The sequence below is a fragment of the Bos taurus genome, chromosome 3 (genome assembly GCF_002263795.3).
Source record: "Bos taurus isolate L1 Dominette 01449 registration number 42190680 breed Hereford chromosome 3, ARS-UCD2.0, whole genome shotgun sequence".
NCBI lineage: Eukaryota > Metazoa > Chordata > Mammalia > Artiodactyla > Bovidae > Bos > Bos taurus.
Window position 1 is genome coordinate 99,319,097 of NC_037330.1, and position 18,706 is coordinate 99,337,802.

The window sequence follows — 18,706 nt, forward strand, 5'->3', positions numbered from 1 at the left end:
CTCCAGTCAAGAGTAGTGGAGTGAGTTGCCATTCCCTTCTTCAGGGAATCTTCCCTACCCATGGATCGAACCCTAGGTCTCCTGCATTGCAGGCAGATTCTTTACCATTTGAACTACCAGCCCAATTTTGTACTGGAGCATAGTCAGTTAACAATGTTTGATAGTTTCAGGGGAACATTGAGGGAACTCAGCCATCGGAAACTTCAAAAAACATTTACTTTCCTGTTTTATTTCAAATTGTCTAATTATTTCAAAAAATATATATGCATATGATAGTTTGATAGTTTGCAGGATCCTAGAACAACCCAAACTCCCCCTTCAAGTTATAAATACTATCTTCTCTTTTTTATTCTTTACATTTTGTAACATAAGAGAGATTACATTTAATAAAACCAAATGCTAACACACAAAAAAACTCTGGAGGCCCAGGTGTGAGATCTGCCTTCACCTTCACCCTCCCCCATGTGGGCGGGGAGATCCTCCCAGACCAAGCTAGGTGTCCAGGAAGGTCAGCCACAGTCAGGGACAGTCAGTGATCCAGAAGCCACTGCACCATGAGTGTCTCTGTGCTGAGTCCCACCAGAGCCCTGGGTGGGGTCTCTGGGCTCCTGCAGGTGGTCTCCCTGCTCGGCCTGGTTCTGCTTCTGCTCAAGGCGGCACAGCTCTACCTGCGCAGACAGTGGCTGCTCAAAGCCCTTCATCAATTCCCGTCTCCTCCTTCCCACTGGTTCTATGGACACAAGAAAGAGGTAGGATGGAGCAGGATGGGGGAGTGGGAGGGCAGGGAAGGCTGGGGTAAGGGATGGTCACGGTCAGTTAGTCCATGGGACAAAGCCTTTTTGTGTGACCAGCACATGGCCCCACGAAGTAACACAGCTTATCTCTTAGATCTAGGCTCCTCATCCAGTCCTGGGGGCTCACTCCTCCCAGGCCCTGTGCTGGTGTCCTCGAGTCTGTCAGACACCCCTTCCTCAGAGAGATCTCAGGCTGTCCTGGAAACCCTGCCCTTTGAAGACAATGGCTGTTCCTTATTGACTCTCCCTGCTCTCCAGGCAGAGCAGCTTTAACTGTCCTTACAAAACAGGCTTCTAGATGTTTCCCTGCTCATTACTCAATTGTATGCTCCCTGCCTGGCCCCGAGCTTGCTTGGGAGCACAGACATCAGTCTGATGGATCAGCCCTGTGGGTTCACTGTGTGTGGAGACAACACACAGGAATCTAAGACGGTGCGGGTCACAGGAAAAGAGGCTCACTTCCTGGGTCGTGTTATGTCAGGTATTAGAAAAAACTGGCTTCGTTTCTTAGGACTGAGGGATTTTTCCTGGTATGTAATTACAGTGCTTAATTCCTGACAAGTTGCTGTCACGCAGGAACGGTTTCCCAGGATGGGGTTAGGTGAGGAGAACTGCCTGTTTGGTGTCCTCTGTCTGAACTATGAGCTCTTGGAACTGAGCCTGTAATCCCCCTCACCCTCAGCACCCAGCCCAGAGCCTGCACAGAGAGGTGTCAGTCCATTGTGTGGAGGGACAGGCAGGAGAGAAAAGAGCAGCTTGCAGGCTTGGAGGGGCAGCACTTGCCTAGGGGTACGGGGAGCTCAGAGCAAAGTCAGGGGCCACGTGGAAATGGCTCACCAAGGGTTTGTGGCTTAAACAATTGTTAGGAGACAATCACAGGTTGAACAGATCTGAGGCCTCTCTTTCTCTGCAGCACGATTAGAGCAGAGTGGAGACAAAGAGAAGAACTAGAAGTAGCCCAAGCCCCATGCAGGCTGGCCCAGTACCTCTCTCCCCTCTCCTTCCTAATCTCCTGCACCTTGGGTGTCTCAAGGTCCTCTCCACCTGCCTGTGCATTCCAGCCTCTGGGACTTGGCTCCCCATGTGCTCTCTCCCTGGAATGATCTCATCCCTCACATGACTTTCTCACAAGCCCCAGGCCCAATTCATTTTCATTCTGGGTCTCCCAGGAGTGGAGAGGACAACTCTTTTTCTCTTGGATGTCCTTCTCACAACTCAGTGGTAACTGGATTCAGCTATTTCTCTCTTCAAGATCATAGCTATGAGCTTCTTCTGGAAAGCCTGCCTCTGGTTCATGTTTCTATCTTGAAATCATCTTGGTAAATTATGAATCAAATAATAGCAAGTGCAGGAAGAAGACTTTTCTAACATCCAGCTCTGAGTTAGACCCTATTCCCCAAAGCGTCCCCATAGGCTTTGTCTTTTCTCCATCACACTTTCATGACCCACTCCTGTTTTGGCCACTTAATATCTGAGTTTCCTCCACTAGCCTGCAGGGTCCAAACAGATGAGCATCTAGAGCCGCATCCTAATTTAGTACCTTAAATCCATGCCTGGCACAAAGTAAATGCTCAGTAAACACAGGCTTAGTGAAGGAACGTGACCCACAGTACAAGTTGCCTCAAAGCTGGGGAACTCTGATGGCAGAAAAATGTAGGCCGAGATCAGATACCAAAGGGGCAGAGGGTTGCTCTGAGTTACACAGAGTCATTGAAGTGAAGACAGTTTGACTACATGAAACACACCTGGGACCAATTGTTGATGAGAAATCCGGAGGTGACAAAACAAACTGAGTCTCCAAAGTTGAGGAAAGGCAGTTGCTCTGTGGCACAGAAAAAAGGCCACCAGGTAGAGGGAAGAAGGTGGGCAAAGACCTGGAAGATGAACAGGTGGAGCCAGTGCAAGAAGCACTGGAAGCAGCATCTTGAAGGCAGAGGCAATGCATCCTGTGGAATCGCCACCTCATCAGGGCAAGAGTAGAGACGGTAGAGACAGAAAGGAAACGCCTTGGTGGTCCATAATCAGGAGTTTACAAAGATTCCTCTAAGTAGTGGTAAGTGTACAAAAGTTTCTGACAGTTAGTCAATGAAAATGAGATGAAAAATCCACATATCAAAATCTTATTTCAATACCATTCTCATATGTGTACACTCAGAATCTGTCCTACAACTGTGCACACACTCGGTATGAAAAATAATAATATATACACACAATGTGGTATTTAATTTTTTCCACTTAGCCATATACATTCCAAACAATCTTTCTTACTAAGAAACATTAACATGTATGCTGGGATAATATTAAACGTGTGTAGTGATTGGTACGGCAAAATTAAATTAACATATAAATTTAATTCTTAAGATATAATCTGTTCATTCTTTAAATAAATCTAATCATATGGCATCTGGTCCCATCACTTCATGGCAAATAGATGGGGAAACAGTGGAAACAGTGTCAGACTTTATATTTCTGTGCTCCAAAATCACTGCAGATGGTGACTGCAGCCATGAAATTAAAAGATGCTTACTCCTTAGAAGTAAAGTTATGACCAACATAGACAGCATATTAGAAAGCAGAGACATTACTTTGCCAACAAAGGTCCTTCTATTAAAGGCTATGGTTTTTCCAGTGGTTATGTATGGATGTGAGAGTTGGACTGTGAAGAAAGCTGAGCGCCGAAGAACTGATGCTTTTGAAGTGTGGTGCTGGAGAAGACTCTTGAGAGTCCCTTGGACTGCAAGGAGATCCAACCAGTCCATCCTAAAGGAGATCAGTCCTGGGTGTTCATTGGAAGGACTGATGCTGAAGCTGAAACTCCAATACGTTGGCCACCTGATGCAAAGAGTTGACTCACTTGAAAAGACCCTGATGCTAGGAAAGATTGAGGGCAGGAGGAGAAGGGGACGACAGAGAATAAGATGGTTGGATGGCATCATCAACTCAATGGACATGGGTTTGGGTAGACTCCGGGAGTTGGGGATGGACAGGGAGGCCTGGCATGCTGCGGTTCATGGGGTCACAGAGTCAGGCATGACTGAGCGACTGAACTAGACTGAACTGAATCATATGACAATACTGCTTACCAAGTGATAGAAATTATTATCAGTTGCTCAAGCAACAAATGATTTCCAAAATTGTCATAAACCAAGTAATTATCTTTGATGTAAGTTTCTGTAGGCAGTTTGTAGTGTTGGCCCATACCTCTACCTGACATGGGACAGAATCCGATCTTAGGACAGTGATGGACAGCCTGCAAGGTTGGATTAGATTCCAGGTCAGAAGAAATAGTTCTAAACTCTTAGTTCTGCTGATGGATCCAGAATGATAATCCGGTACCCTTCCAGACCTTCACCCTGACATCAGCTCCAGAACTAAAAGAAAGGCATTATTGACTTGTCTTTCCCTTGATGACAGTTCCAAAAGGAGAGTGAGCTGCCACCACTACTGGAAAGGGTAGAGAAATACCCAAAGGCCTGTGTTCGCTGGCTGTGGGGCACAAAGGCCTTAGTATTGGTCTACGACCCTGACTACATGAAGGTGTTCCTGGGGAGATCAGGTAAGAAGGAAACCCTCAGCTGGAGACAATCTTTCATTTGAGTACATGTCCCTGGATGTGAAATTCCAGAAGAGACTGACACTTCAGACATCAAGGCCTGAGCTCCTCCAAACACCCTCCCAACCAAAAGCAAGACTAGGATTTCTCTTTCGTCTTACTTTTTACAAACGAATTGAGATGATCCCAGAACTGGAATATGATTCCCTGTCCACACTGATACAGGTTGGGCACCTCTCATTGTTGCCTCTTCTGGGTCATGAGATGGCCAGATGACCACACGCTCTAGAAAAACCACAGGTTCTTTCTTATTCTCTGGCAGTGAACTGAGTTTATGTTTCAGGGCAATTCACCATCTTAGTCCTGTGGGTGTTCTGCTCTGGAGCACCAAGCCTCCCTTCCTGGGACCACAATGACTATCAGGACAGAAAGAGTCAGGGATGGGAAGCAAGAGTGCTGTGGCTTCAGAAAGATTGTCATCTGATAAGAACCAAGAAAGGAAGGGAGTCTATGGTCTAGACCTCAGCTGCTCTGGAGGCTCCTTGCCAAGTCTGTTGCCATCCACATTCCTTCTATACCTTTCAGACCCAAAGCCTCATAGAACCTACAAATACTTGGCTCCCTGGATTGGTAAGTACATTTAAATACAACTGCAGACCACCCACCATTTAGGTTAAACAAGAGCAGTCTCTCTGCGTAAATGGAGAACAACAGGTGCCAGGCACCCTCATCTCTGAATCAAACCTCATTTCTCTTCTGCTAATAAAACCCTCAGCCTTTATAATGGTGCTGTAGCCCTCCTTTTACCTAAGCTTCTTCTTCATAATTTCTCAGTCTTTACTAATGTTCCCAGTCTAACTTTTCGATAAGTCCTTTGATCACCTGTCCACCTACTCTTTTTCAACCTCGATTTCACTGCTCTCGTAATCACATCCTATGGACAGACATACTGTAAATTCACATCCCTGAAATGTACTGGCTTTTCCCACCCCTGCCCATGATGAGCCTTCTCCTGACACCCTTGGTTCCTCCCAAGTTGGCCCCACTCTCCCCAATGCCCATACACACCCATCCATGGTTCAGGGACAGGTTTGCTGCTATTGGAGGGGCAGAAGTGGTTCCAGCACCGGCGGATGCTGACCCCAGCCTTCCGCTATGACATCCTGAAGGCCTACGTGGGAATCATGGCCGACTCTGTCCGAGTGATGCTGGTGAGTCCATCCCTTGTCACCATATGCACTAGAATCCAGGACAGCTGACATAGTCCACTATCAGACATTTATGTCCCTCAGACATCCATTGAATAGAGCCCCACGGAATGATGCATTCTCAACTTAGTATGAGACAGTGTTCATTAAAGCTAGGTGGGACAGAGGAACATCTAGGCACCAGCTTGGATGCATACTTTTCTCCTCACCAAGAGAAATCAGGGTCTTGGTGTATTCAGGGTCCACTCTTCTCCCATCTCCATGTTTGAACACAGGGGGTTAGATCAAGGAGGTCAGTGCAAACTGGCCCTGGCTGGCCTGGGCAATGGCAGCTTCGGTGGCAGAGTGGACATCCCAGGATGTCACACAGGTGGGCTCTGGCCTGGGTTCCATGGCTTCTGCACATCACTGAGCCACTCATGGGAGGAAATGAGTCCAGGTCTACATCACAGAGCTGGGTCTTCACAAACATCACCTCTGATCTGGACTGGGCATCACCTGGTCTTAGGTAACATTAAATGAATGAAAGGAATTGAGTAGTTCATGCCCCTTCTAAGAGCCCCATTAGAGTCACTTTAGCTTTTCCTTGCCTTGAAATATTTGCTTTGTAGTGTTGATAACACTTTTCCAGATCTGACCTCAGGACACAAAATATTCTCCCCTGACTATGCTTTCTGCTCAGCCACAAGCTGGTTAATATCATAAATTATTCCTAAAATTCATAATTAATTAGGATATTAGAAGAGAATACAACTATTATATAGTAACAGTTCAAAGAAATAGTCATTGCATTATACATGTGTGTTACAGCCCTAAGTTGCTAAAACAAGTCTGCTTAGAAAATTAGGAAATTTCATCTGAAGATGTAGAGACAGAGAGAAAGCCAGGCCTTCTGGGGAAGCAGAGTAGGGTCAATCCCCATACCTCCACAGGACAAGTGGGAAGAGCTTGTCAGCCAGGACTCACATCTGGAGATCTTTGGACATGTCTCCTTGATGACCCTGGACACCATCATGAAGTGCGCCTTCAGCCACCAGGGCAGCGTCCAGATGGACAGGTCAGTGACAGCTCTTCAACAGCAGGGTCCTTTTCTCACCAGCTGGGAATGACTTACCTGAGAGGCAATAAGGGCAGTGTTAATGCTTCTCAGCACAAAAAGTAAGTTCTGCGAGAGACATGGACCAAAGTCAAATTCTACCCAGACTATTCTTGACTCAATCACTAGTTCCAGTTTCCTACACAGGGAGAAGCCTGGATCCTCAGGCCACTTGTAAATACTGAGGGGCTCCACAGGCTAAGACAGAAATGGCAATACCTCAGTGCTCCCTGTCCCCACTGATGAGGAATCCTTGACCCAGAGCCCCAGTCCCTCTCTAAGTCAGCGCCTCCCTCAACTCCAGCCTCTTCTGCATCCTCTCCCTTCAGGAGCTCCCAGTCCTACATCCAGGCCATCAGGGACCTCAGTCATCTGATTGTTTCCCGACTCCGGAATGCTTTCCACCAGAACGACCTCATCTACAGGCTGACTCCTGAAGGCCGCTGGAACCACCGGGCCTGCCAGCTCACCCATCAACACACAGGTTCCCCTCCCTCCTGGGCTGCTCCCCCACCTTCATCAGGCACATATGGGAGGACCTGGCCTTGATTCTTCAGGCAGAGGCCAGACTCCTGTTTCCTCTTCAGGAGATGGCACACGCCCACCTGCTGCAGGGACTGGGAACCCAGAGGTCGGGGTTTCAGGTGTTGTGTAGGGAGTTACAGGAGTCACCAGGTTGGTGATGACTGAGTGAGACCCCCCTTCCCAGCAGCATTCAGGCAGAGCCTTCATGGGCTGTGTTACTTTAGGGATTGCTGCCTGGAGTAGATGTCGCTGGAGCTCTCAGTCCTGACATGCTCACCCAGTGCCACCCACCTCATCCACCTGGCACCCAGACTGGGCCTGAGGGGCAGATGGGGCTATGGTGGGGCTGCATATGGGCCCCCAGAGTCCTCAGCTCTGGCTGGGAACCTCTTTTCTGGGACAGATGCAGTGATCAAGGAGAGGAAGGCTCACCTGCAGAAGGAGGGAGAGCTGGAGAAGGTGAGGAGCAGGAGGCACTTGGACTTCCTGGACATCCTCCTCCTTGCCAGAGTAAGTGTAGCCAAGAGAAGCCTGAGCTTTTGGGCAGAAGTACACAGGAAGGGCAGACCCTGCACTCTGGCCCTGCCTCCACAGATGGAGAATGGGAGCAGCTTGTCTGACGAGGACCTCCGTGCTGAAGTGGACACGTTCATGTTCGAGGGTCATGACACCACAGCCAGTGGCATCTCCTGGATCCTCTATGCTCTAGCCTCCCATCCTGAGCATCAGCAGAGGTGTCGGGAAGAGATCCAGAGCCTCCTGGGGGATGGCGCCTCCATCACCTGGTGAGCGTCCAGGAGATGGAAGAGCCCTGTCCCACCTAGCTAGAGAGAATCCCTGCTTGTCCTGTCCTGCCTGCTCTCAGATGGGCTTCCTTGCAGGGATCACCTGGACCAGATGCGCTACACGACCATGTGCATCAAGGAGGCAATGAGACTTTATCCACCAGTACCATTCATTGGCAGAGAGCTGAGAAAGCCCATCACCTTTCCTGATGGACGCTCCTTACCTGCAGGTATGAACTTCACCTCACCACTCACCTAAGCACTCTGTAGGACCATGTGGTAGACCAGAAATCCACATATGCTTTCCCAGTTGCAGTATGCTCTGATTTTTTTCTGCCAGAAGTTAATACTTACCCACTAGTTTGAATGAGTTTTGAAAAATGTTTTCCTTTAAAAACCTAGGAATAATACTACCATATATACAACAATCCCACTACTGGGAATTTAACCTGAGACCCTGGAAATAAAAAAGAATGTGTACCACAGTGTTCATTGCAGCATTATTTACAATAGCCAGGACATGGAAGCAAACTATATGTCCATCAACAAATGAATGGATTATGAAGATGTGGTCCATAAACTCAAGGGAATATTACTGTCATAAAACAGTATGAAACTGAGTCTGTTGCAGTGAGGTGGATGAACCTGCAGCCTGTTATACAGAGTGAAATAACTCAGAAACAGAAAAACAAATATCATATATTAACACATATATATAGAATCCAGAAAAATAGTACTGATGAACCATTTGCAGAGAAGGAATGGAGATGTAGACATCAGTTCGGTTCAGTCACTCAGTCGTGTCTGACTGCAACCCCATGGACTGCAATACGCCAGGCTTCCCTGTCCATCACCAACTCCAAGAGATTACTTAAACTCATGTCCATCGAGTCGGTGATGCCATCCAAACTTCATCCCCCTTTCCTCCAGCTGTCTGTCTTTCCCAGCAAAAGGGTCTTTTCCAATGAATCAGATCTTTGCATGAGGTGGCCAAAGTACTGGAGTTTCAGCTTCAGCATCAGTCCTTCCAATGAATATTCAGGACTGATTTCCTTTAGAATGGACTGGTTGGATCTCCTTGCAGTCCAAGGGACTCTCAAGACTCTTCTCCAACACCACAGTTCAAAAGCATCAATTCTTCAGTGCTCAGCTTTCCTTATGGTCCAACTTTCACATCCATACATGACTACCGGAAAAACCATAGCTTTGACTATATGGACCTTCATCTCAAAGTGATTTCTTGGCTTTTTAATATGCTGTCTTGGTTGGTATTAGCTTTTCTTCCAAAGAGCAAGCGTCTTTTAATTTCATCACTGCAATCACCATCTACAGTGATTTTGGAGTCCAAGAAAATAAAGTCTGTCACTGTTTCTATTGTTTCCCCATCTATTTGCCATGAAGTGATCGGGCCAGATCCCATGATCTTATTTTTCTGAATGTTGAGTTTTAAGCCACTTTTTCACTCTCCTCTTTCGCTTTCATCACGAAGCTCTTCAGTTCCTCTTTGTTTTCTGCCGTAAGGGTGTCATCTGCATATCTGAGGTTATTGATATTTCTCCTGGCAATCTTAATTCCAGCTTTTGCTTCTTTCAGCCCAGCGTTTCTCATGATGTACTCTGCATAGAAGTTGAATAAGCAGGGTGACAATGTACAGCCTTGACATACTCCTTTTCCTATTTGGAACCAGTCTGTTGTTCCATGTCCAGTTCTAACTGTTGCTTCCTGACCTGCATACAGGTTTCTCAAGAGGCAGGTCAGGTGGTCTGGTCTTCCTATCTCTTTCAGAATTTTCCACAGTTTACTGTGATCCACACAGTCAAAGGCTTTGGCACAGTCAATAAAGCAGAAATAGATATTTTTCTGGAACTCTCTTGCTTTTTCGATGATCCAGCAGATGTTGGCAATTTGATCTCTGGTTCCTCTGCCTTTTCTAAAACCAGCTTGAACATCTGGAAGTTCACAGTTCACGTATTGCTGAAGCCTGGCTTGGAGAATTTTGAGCATTACTTTACTAGCGTGTGAGATGAGTGCAATTGTGTGGTAGTTTGAGCATTCTTTGGCATTGCCTTTCTTTGGGATTGGAATGAAACCTGACCTTTTCCAGTCCTCAGAAAACTGCTGAGTTTTCCAAATTTGCTGGCATATTGAGTGCAGCACTTTCACAACATCATCTTTCAGGATTTGAAATAGCTCAACTGGAATTCCATCACCTCCACTAGCTTTGTTCATCGTGATGCTTCCTAAGGCCCACTTGACTTCACATCCCAGAATGTCTCACACCATCGTGATTATCTGGGTCGTGAAGATCTTTCTTGTACAGTTCCTCTGTGTATCCTTGCCACCTCGTCTTAATATCTTCTGCTTCTTTTATGTCCATACCCCTTACCATCTCTGTCCTTTATTGAAGCCATCTTTATATGAAATGTTCCCTTGGTATCTCTAATTTTCTTGAAGAGATCTCTAGTCTTTCCCATTCTGTTGTTTTCCTCTATTTCTTTGCATTGATCACTGAGGAAGGCTTTCTTTTTATCTCTCCTTGCTATTCTTTGGAACTCTGCGTTCAAATGGGAATATCTTTCTTTTTCTCCTTTGCTTTTCACTTCTCTTCTTTTCACAACTATTTTTAAAGCCTCCTCAGTCAGCCATTTTTTTTTTTTTTTCATTTCTTTTCCATAGGGATGGTTTTGATCCCTGTCTCCTGTACAATGTCACGAACCTCAGTCCATAGTTCATCAGGTACTCTGTCTATCAGATCTAGTCCTAGTAACATCCAAGTAAAACAATGAGTGGGTTGCTATTTCCATCTCTCTCTCTCTCTCTCTCAATGTACACACACAACATTGTACAGCTAGTAACATCCAATAAAAACATGATTGACACGGAACTTGAATGCAACAAAAGCTCAATAAACAAATGTTAACCCTTGAATGTGGTCTTATAATGGAAACTAAAACTCTAATTCCTTGAAACCTGAAGACTTAAGAGAAAAGCAGACAGAAGCAGGGGGAAGCATGCTTCTTCCACGTGGATCCAAGTAAAGGAGGGAGCTTAGGGACTCCACTGTCATGGGTCGGAGAGTCCAGTCTCTGAGGATTTCTCTGGTGGGTGGCAGAGAGCAGCTGATGATGAAGTCTGAGAGCCCTGCCATGGCTGGAGGCCACCCACTGATTCACCTCACAGTGGGTCTGAATCCCAGCCCTTCCCCATCTTAGCTGTGTGATCATAGACAAATCCCTTAATCTTTCTGAGGCTCAGGTGCTTCATCGGTTCATGGGGATAGAACTGCCTTCCTTGAGGGCTGTGTGAGGATTAAATGAGTTATTGCACATTCCCCAGGGTCATGATGGCACTTGATAAATGTGAGTTGTCACCTGAATTGCTCCTAAATGTAAGCCTCCAATTCTTTTACTTCTCAGTCCTATTTCCTGGTCACCTACTCCTAATGGAGCTCATGTGCTTTTTCATGCCCAGCCCACCTGTCTTGCAAGAACATCATTTCATTCAGAGTGATGGAGGGTGCTCCCATGGTGGTTCCCAGGACTTTTGTGAAGACATACTCCCCCTGCTTCATGGGGACCATCAGGCTTCTCTCTCTCCTCTGCCCCGCAGGAATCTTAGTCTCCCTCTCCTTTTATGGACTTCATCACAACCCAAACGTGTGGCCGAATCCAGAGGCAAGTTGATGGTGTGAGGAGGGGATGGGATGCTCGCTCCACACCAGCCGCTGCTGCTCCTGCTCTGTGGATTGATGTGAGGAGTTTGACCACCACTGTCCTAGCCCCATTGTTCTCTCTGCAGGTGTTTGACCCAACCCGGTTCTCACCAGGTTCTACTCAACACAGCTATGCCTTCCTGCCCTTCTCAGGAGGATCCAGGTGAGGCCTCTGTACTGGGGGAAGCAGGTGTCACTGGTTGCTCCCTGATATGTGTGACTGTCTACATTAGTATGTGGTGCATGCAGTTCTGTCCTTGTGTGCTGATGTGGTGAGAAGGAGGCATGGGTCTCCATGTACAAGAAGGTCTTTAGGGCCCGCCACAATGACGTTGACCTCCTGATGTCCACAAGGATGGACATCATTTCCATGTCAGTGACTGATCCAAAGTATCCAGGGTTTTCCTCACTTTAGGAGTATGACATCTTAACATTAGAAGTCTTCTTGAAAGTTAAGCTACACATGTTTGGTTTGGACAATTTCAGTCACCTTAAAAGACGGTTTCTTCTGTTCCCACATTGCTAGCCAGCCTACTGCCTTTCTACTTAATCCACCAGTCCACCTCTCACTGTATCTATTGTGTTTGCATGGGTTTGGAATATCGGTTGCCTTCCATGTCCTGAGGCTTTGAGTCATGTCTGTGATTAGTCAGTTGTTGTTTGAATAAGTTTCACAGTCATGAGTGTGTTCTCTAGTTCTACAGTACATCTGACATAATTTTGGCTTCATATTAATATAACCATGACATATTTTCCTGTTGCCAAAATTCTTTATATAATAGCAGAAGTTATATATCATAGTCTCAGAGTCTACAGAGTCTAATGTTAGCAAGATAAAGAGTAAAGTGGAGGACAATCAAGTCAGCTTTGGGGAGAAAACTATTTTTTATTTGACAAGCATTTGTAAAGTCCCTTGCATGTAAAGTATAAAGCACCTTTGAAATAGCTATTAACCTGGATGATACATTCCTAAATGACTGAAGATCTTAAAGGCTACAGCTGCTGCTGCTGCTAAGTCACTTCAGTCGTGTCCGACTCTGTGCGACCCCATGGACGGCAGCCCACCAGGCTCCGCTGTCCCTGGGATTCTCCAGGCAAGAACACTGGAGTGAGTTGCCACTGCCTTCTCCAATGCATGAAAGTGAAATGGAAGTCACTCAGTCGTGTCCGACTCTTCGCGACCCCATGGCCTGCAGCCTACCAGGTTCCTCCGTCCATGGGCTACAGAACCTCCCCTAAAATAGTAACTTCAGTGGCTTTGTAACTTAGTAGAAACAAGTTTTTTCTGACTCTACAGTTCTAGGAAATTTTCAACTGTGAATCAACATTCACAGAACAGCTTTGAAGCAAATTGTCTTCCTGAATTGCTTCTAGAATTTGGTTTACACCAGGGTCCAGTCCTTCCTTGTAGACATGGCTGCACATCATGCAGCTGCCACTAGAGGAAAGGGGAAACTAGGCAGCTTGATTTTAGGTCAGAATGAATATTTGTTATACTCTCAGTCCACTTGAGTTGTTTTCAATTCAATTAATATTGTTCAAATGTGAAAGTATGTATTAAGCGTGTCCATGTGCCAAGACCTGTGCTAGGAGATGGGAACACAGGGATGATAACGCTGTCCTCCCCCAGGGCTCACTGTCAACAACATGTCTCCTCAAGACAGACATCATTCACACATCCACTCTTTCACTCATTCATTCCTTGAAAAGACTGTGGAGGATCCATGATCCGGCACTGTGCTGGGCACTGGATGTGCTGTGTCCTTGAGTTACACCCATGGTACCTTCAGGGTCCAGAGTGGGAAGAGGTGCAGCCAGCAGAGGGGGTGAGGGTGGTGGTCACTGGATGGAGCCTTGAGCATGAGGATGGCAGAGGTGAGGAGGGGAGGGGACCTCAACAGTTGCTGAGTCAGAAAGAGGAGCTGGACAGATCCCAGGTGAGTGAGGAAGAATCCAGAGAGGGCTGTGATGCCGCTGAGGCACTGGGACGTGTGCTCCCTGTGATGTGGAAGATAGCAGGCCTGGAGCTACTGGGGCTTTAGAGGGAGGGGAGGAATGGAGGCTGAAAAGGCCAGATGAGGAGCCCAAGGAATGGTTAGGAAGGTCATTTCTGGATTAGAATGGAGCATTCCAAAGGTAGATTGACTGAGGGGCTGAGGGGGACAGGAAGCCAGACCATTAATTCAGAGGCAAATGGTCAGCTGGTTAGGGTTGTTAACCCATGTCCCACCAGGAAGCCTCCCTGTTGCCATTCTGACTCCTTACACAACCCTGTCTTGTCATCTCTGGGAACTGGGCAGCCTGTTTGTCTACCATAGGTGGTAAGGTCCTGAGAGGCTGTCCACCCTGCCCCTACAGTGCCCTGGGCTGACCTGAAACCGGGAATTGCCAGTGGATGAGTGAATACTAGTTCACAGTCTGGATCCAGTTGACTTGACTCTGTAGCTTAGAGCACTGACGCTCCCCAGGTTTTCCTGCTGAGAGCAGAAGTAGAAGGTAGGAGATAGTCCTTGGAGAGGTGGGCTTTGTCATAGGTCAGGGGAAGAGTTTGGCCCAAGGCTTGGCTGTCAAGTTCAATGCAATGAGTAAGGAAGGGATCAGGGCTGGGCCATGTGGAGGGCAGCCCTGAATCCCTGTGATCAGCAGGGGTTAGAAACCTCTGCTCTCTTCCTTTTTATCTCCCAACCCAGGAACTGCATCGGGAAGCAGTTTGCCATGAATGAGTTGAAGGTGGCCGTGGCCCTGACCTTGCTTCGCTTTGAGCTGTCACCAGATCCCTCCAGGGTCCCTGTGCCCACTCCAATCATGGTGCTGAGATCCAAAAATGGGATCCACTTGCAGCTCAGGAAACTGTCTGATCCAGGTGGAGACAAGGACAAGCTCTGAGGGCCCCTGCCCGCCATCCTGTCTTGCTGTCACTCTCCCTGTCCTTGCCCCTTTGCCCATTTCCTGCTTCTGTCTACCCCCTACCAGCTTGCCTTATCTCCTGCCTCCTGCCCAGCAGCTGACTTTCTGCCCTTCTCCTCTCACCTTTCTCCAGGCTCTCTATCTGCTGTCTCTCCATCTGTCTCTGACCCCCTGTATCTCTCACTGTCCACTGGAATCCTGATCACCTGATACCCTCCAGTCTGTCTGTTCTCTCCTCTGTTTCTCCCCTTCTGCCTGCCTATCTGACCCTGAATTCACGTATATTTGCTTCTAAAATAATTTGCCATTGGCTTAGGGACTTGGGGCTTCTCTGATGGCTTATGGGATAAAGAACCCACCTGGTATGCAGGAGCCACCAGAGAGAAATTCAATATCTGGGTCAGGAAGATCCCTTGGAGAAGGAAATGGCAACCCACTCCAGTATTCTTGCCTGGGAAATCCCATGAACAGAGGAGCCTGGTGGATTGCAGTTCACAGGATGGCAAAGAGTTGGACTTGACTAAGCACAGGGCAGAATATCTTAGAGACTTAGAAAAATACAAAGTTATTCTCTGAAGACTCTGGAGTGAGAAATCTGAAGTGGGTTTCCCTGGGAAAAGGAAGATGTTGGTGGGCTCCACCTCCAAAGATCTAGGACCGGGTCCCACTCTTTGCCTGTTCTGCATCTAGCTCTGCAATCCTTGCATTCCTTGGCTCCTGGGCCCTCCTCCCTATGTGAATTGAGCAGCATCTCAAACATCCCTCTGCTTCTGTCTTCACATCACTTTCTCTTTCACCAGGACTTTTGTGATTAGATGAACAACTCAGATAAGACAGACTTGTTCTCCTGTCTGGTGATTAGGATGAGGACACCTGGGCAGCCATTGCTGGACATGTTAAGTCTTGTGTGACCACCATCAGCCTGTCTCCGGCTCTCTCCAGTGCCTACCCATGTGTCAGTCATGTGGCTTCCCCTCTCTTGCTCTCCCTTAATAAAGTTTGCATGTCATATGGAGTGTACTTGTCTTCTCTGAAAGGATCTGGATGAAACAAAAGAGAAAGAAGCGGAGGGAAGACAGTAGAGAGGAGGAGGGGAGATGACACCTGCTCTGTGGGGCTGGAACCCCAGCAGGGAAAGTGTGTCTGGCCCCACTGCAGCCTCACACTCTGAGGTCCCTCATGCCCCACATGCTGCCTGGCACCTGAAGCTCCCATGACAGCTGAGTCAGGAGAAAGGGCTTGTCTCCAAAGGCTCAGAGGGAAGATGCTCACACCAGCACCTGTCAGGGAAGGAGCCTCCTGCTCTTCCGTGGTGGCTTCCTCACCCCATCTGTAGAGGGGCCCAGCCAGCACCCACCCTGTGCTAGCAGGGAAGACATTACAGACTTGGCCAGACACAAGGGGCTTCTTCACTCCAAATGAGATTTGAGCAGAGTCCAGGCTGGCCTTCTCTCCAGTCCCTTGGCAGCCCTTCCTCTCAGGCATGGCCTCAGGCTCCTCAGAAGCCTAGAGTGGGCAGCTGTGCTGGAGGGTATAGGAGGAGCCAACTGGGCACAAGGCTTGGCTACTGCTAACAGGTGTCAGACCCAAATCCAGGACAGCTGGTGGCACCTCCCCCACAGGATAGCACCTTGGAGTCCCTGGCATGCAGCCTGGCCACTCTGAGTGAGGACAGGCTTCTTCAACCCTGCCATTCCTGGAGACCATGTTGGGGCCTGTCCTCCTGACCCTGGGCACTGACCAGAACCAGACCCTTTGCACTCCTCCTCCAGCCTCTCTGCACCCAGCCCTGCTCTCTTCTGGTTCTGCACACAGGTCCTCTTCCCTTCCACCCCTGCCCTTCCTAGACCAGTGTCCTGGTGCCAGAGGAGACCTCCCAGCAGCGCTGTGCTGTGCTGTTGCCATGTGCCTCCTAATGGGACCTCTCCCCAGCCAGTGCCTGTGGCCGGGACCTTCAGACCAGTAATCCTCTCCCCATCTCCAGGTTCCTAGGTCACCAGGCTAGTTCATTCTGCTTCTAGAAGTGACCAGGGGAAGGCTTTCTTCTGCAACAGGTGGGTCACACTCTCACTTGCTCTCTTTCTATGGCCATCTTAGTTCTGCACTCCCCCTACAAAACACCCGGTGAAGCCGCAGAAAAATCCCTGCCCTAGAGCAGGAGTTGCCACAGTCGCAGGCTGAGACAAGGTCTAGAACAGAAACCAGAACTTGAGGAACAGGATTCTGTGCAAGCAACCACACAAGCCCGGCTGGCAGCAGCAGCTGAAACTGATGAAGAACCAGTTAGGAAAGCAAAACAGAGCTGGAGTGAAAGGAAGGCGTGGAAGGCTATGTCCAAACTAGGTCTTCACCAGGTTACAGGGGTTACTAGAGTGGCTATCCAGACATCTAAGAATATCCTTTTTGTCATCAAGAAACCAGATGTGTACAAGAGCCCAGCTTCAAATACCTAGATAGTTTTGAGGGAAGCCAAGATCAAGGACTTATCTCAGCAAGTACAATTAGCAGCTGCTGAGAAATTCAACGTTCAAAGTGAAGCTGTTTCCAAAATTCAGGAAAACACAGATTCCAACTGTACAAGAGGAGAGTGAAGAGGAAGAGGTTGATGAAACAGGTGTGGAAGTTAAGGGGCTAGAATCGGTCACGTCACAAGCAAATGTGTCAAGAACAAAGGCAGTCCGAGCCCTGAAGAACAACAGTAATGATATTGTAAGTGCTATTACGGCATTAACAATACCTATCTGAAAAAAGGACCTTTTTTGGTGCTTCAAAAGAGTAACTGCAGCTGACTTTGAAGTTTGTACTGTTTCTAACATTAATAAAGTTAATGCTTCTTGTTGGATGGAAAAAAAAAAAAAAAAAAGTGGCCAGGTAGACACTGTGTTTGACCAGGAATGGAGCAGTAGAGTTAGCTGGGTGTGTCCTAGGCAGGAAGTTTGACGAGTCCCCTGGAGTGAAGTGGCACCGAAAGGGTCAGTCTAGTCACTCTCAGAGCATGGGGAGATGGGAACTTTTTCTTCTGTGTGGCCAGCCATGAACATGAGTTGTAATCACAGGATTTTACAGGAGCTGAAGAGAATTACCAAGAAGAGACCCGGCTTGTTCCAGGCAGTAGGAAAGACCCCAGCTGCATCCATACTCCTACGTGCATCTGCCAGGATACAACTGGGGTTGTACATATCATATACATGTAGCAGCTGGGGTTGTACATAGACAATCCCTGTGCAACCTCAAGCTATATGTGCCCCTTACACACTCCACACTCTGCTCACACACATGTGCACAAATCCTGGATCCTATGAGGCAGCAGGATCTCTTTGGAGAGCTGGTAGGATTAAATGGAATTCAGCTTTGGTGCCCATTGGTCCCCCAGCTCCCCTCTCACAGGGACCTTCCCCATTCCTTCTGACTCAAGGGCATGTGCCCTCAGAGAGAGATGCAATTCTACCCATGGAGTCTTAGTCAGAAGAGGGCAGAGTCAGGTTCCTTCCCTTAGTGTTTAAGTGGGATAACAGCTTCTTCCAGTCCTGCCTCACTGGCCTCCTGACAATCCAGGGATCAGAGGAGTAGATGCATCCTAGACTTGAGTTCCACCCATGGGTCAGAGATGGATGGTACACTGAGCTCTTCTCCCCAGGAATGCCTATGGAAACCATTTTTTCACTTGTGCAGAGAAAGTTCTGTCCAGGGCCAGGACAGAGGGGAAAGTGGGTGGCATGGGAGACACTCTGGTGAGGCCTCAGCATCCCAGCCTCAGGTGAGCAAGGAGATCTGAGTCTTGACAAGGCTTTGTAGGAGTGAGCATGAGGCCCATGGCCCGACTCCCAAGGCTGTGACCTTCTTCTCAGAGGCCACGCATCAGCAGCAGGAAGGATGTGTCTCCAGGTGGTCTATCCCCAGGGCAATATAAAGACATCCCCAAGTCCCAAAGCCAGAATTCTCCCTCTCTTGCCTCTCCCCTAGAGCCCAGTTCCCTTCCTTCCACACCTGTCCAATTCCTGGACTGAAGCCCACTAATGGCTTTAGACTTGAACCCTAGAGGTGTATATGCTCCCAGCCATCAGGCAGGGACTACTTTGGGAAGAGCACTAATTCCCCACGTAGCCCCAGCCTGAGTCCTTCTCCA

At 48.0% G+C, this 18,706-nt stretch overlaps 1 protein-coding gene and 1 pseudogene across 2 annotated transcripts; both read left to right on the forward strand.

The window, feature by feature from the left end:
* Nucleotides 1–515: 515 nt before the first annotated feature.
* CYP4A22 (cytochrome P450, family 4, subfamily A, polypeptide 22) lies at nt 516–15,595 on the forward strand. Of its 2 annotated transcripts, NM_001098990.1 has the most exon segments (13): nt 516–749; nt 4,209–4,350; nt 4,933–4,977; nt 5,431–5,558; nt 6,488–6,612; nt 6,981–7,135; nt 7,580–7,686; nt 7,771–7,961; nt 8,058–8,191; nt 11,571–11,635; nt 11,760–11,836; nt 14,364–14,536; nt 15,381–15,595. In NM_001098990.1, coding segments are annotated over 13 exon segments (1,548 nt in total). In that variant the 5' UTR covers nt 516–554; the 3' UTR covers nt 15,392–15,595.
* A 690-nt stretch (nt 15,596–16,285) lies between these two features.
* Nucleotides 16,286–17,325, forward strand: LOC787656 (nascent polypeptide-associated complex subunit alpha-like; annotated as a pseudogene).
* Nucleotides 17,326–18,706: the final 1,381 nt, after the last annotated feature.

Bases quoted from the DNA above. Each gene is read 5' to 3' on its own strand.
- CYP4A22 (XM_024988717.2), top strand. From the start codon at position 555: ATGAGTGTCTCTGTGCTGAGTCCCACCAGAGCCCTGGGTGGGGTCTCT. The intron at 7,962-8,057 runs GTGAGCGTCCAG...GCTTCCTTGCAG, and splicing joins GATGGCGCCTCCATCACCTG to GGATCACCTGGACCAGATGC. The intron at 11,636-11,759 runs GCAAGTTGATGG...TTCTCTCTGCAG, and splicing joins ACGTGTGGCCGAATCCAGAG to GTGTTTGACCCAACCCGGTT.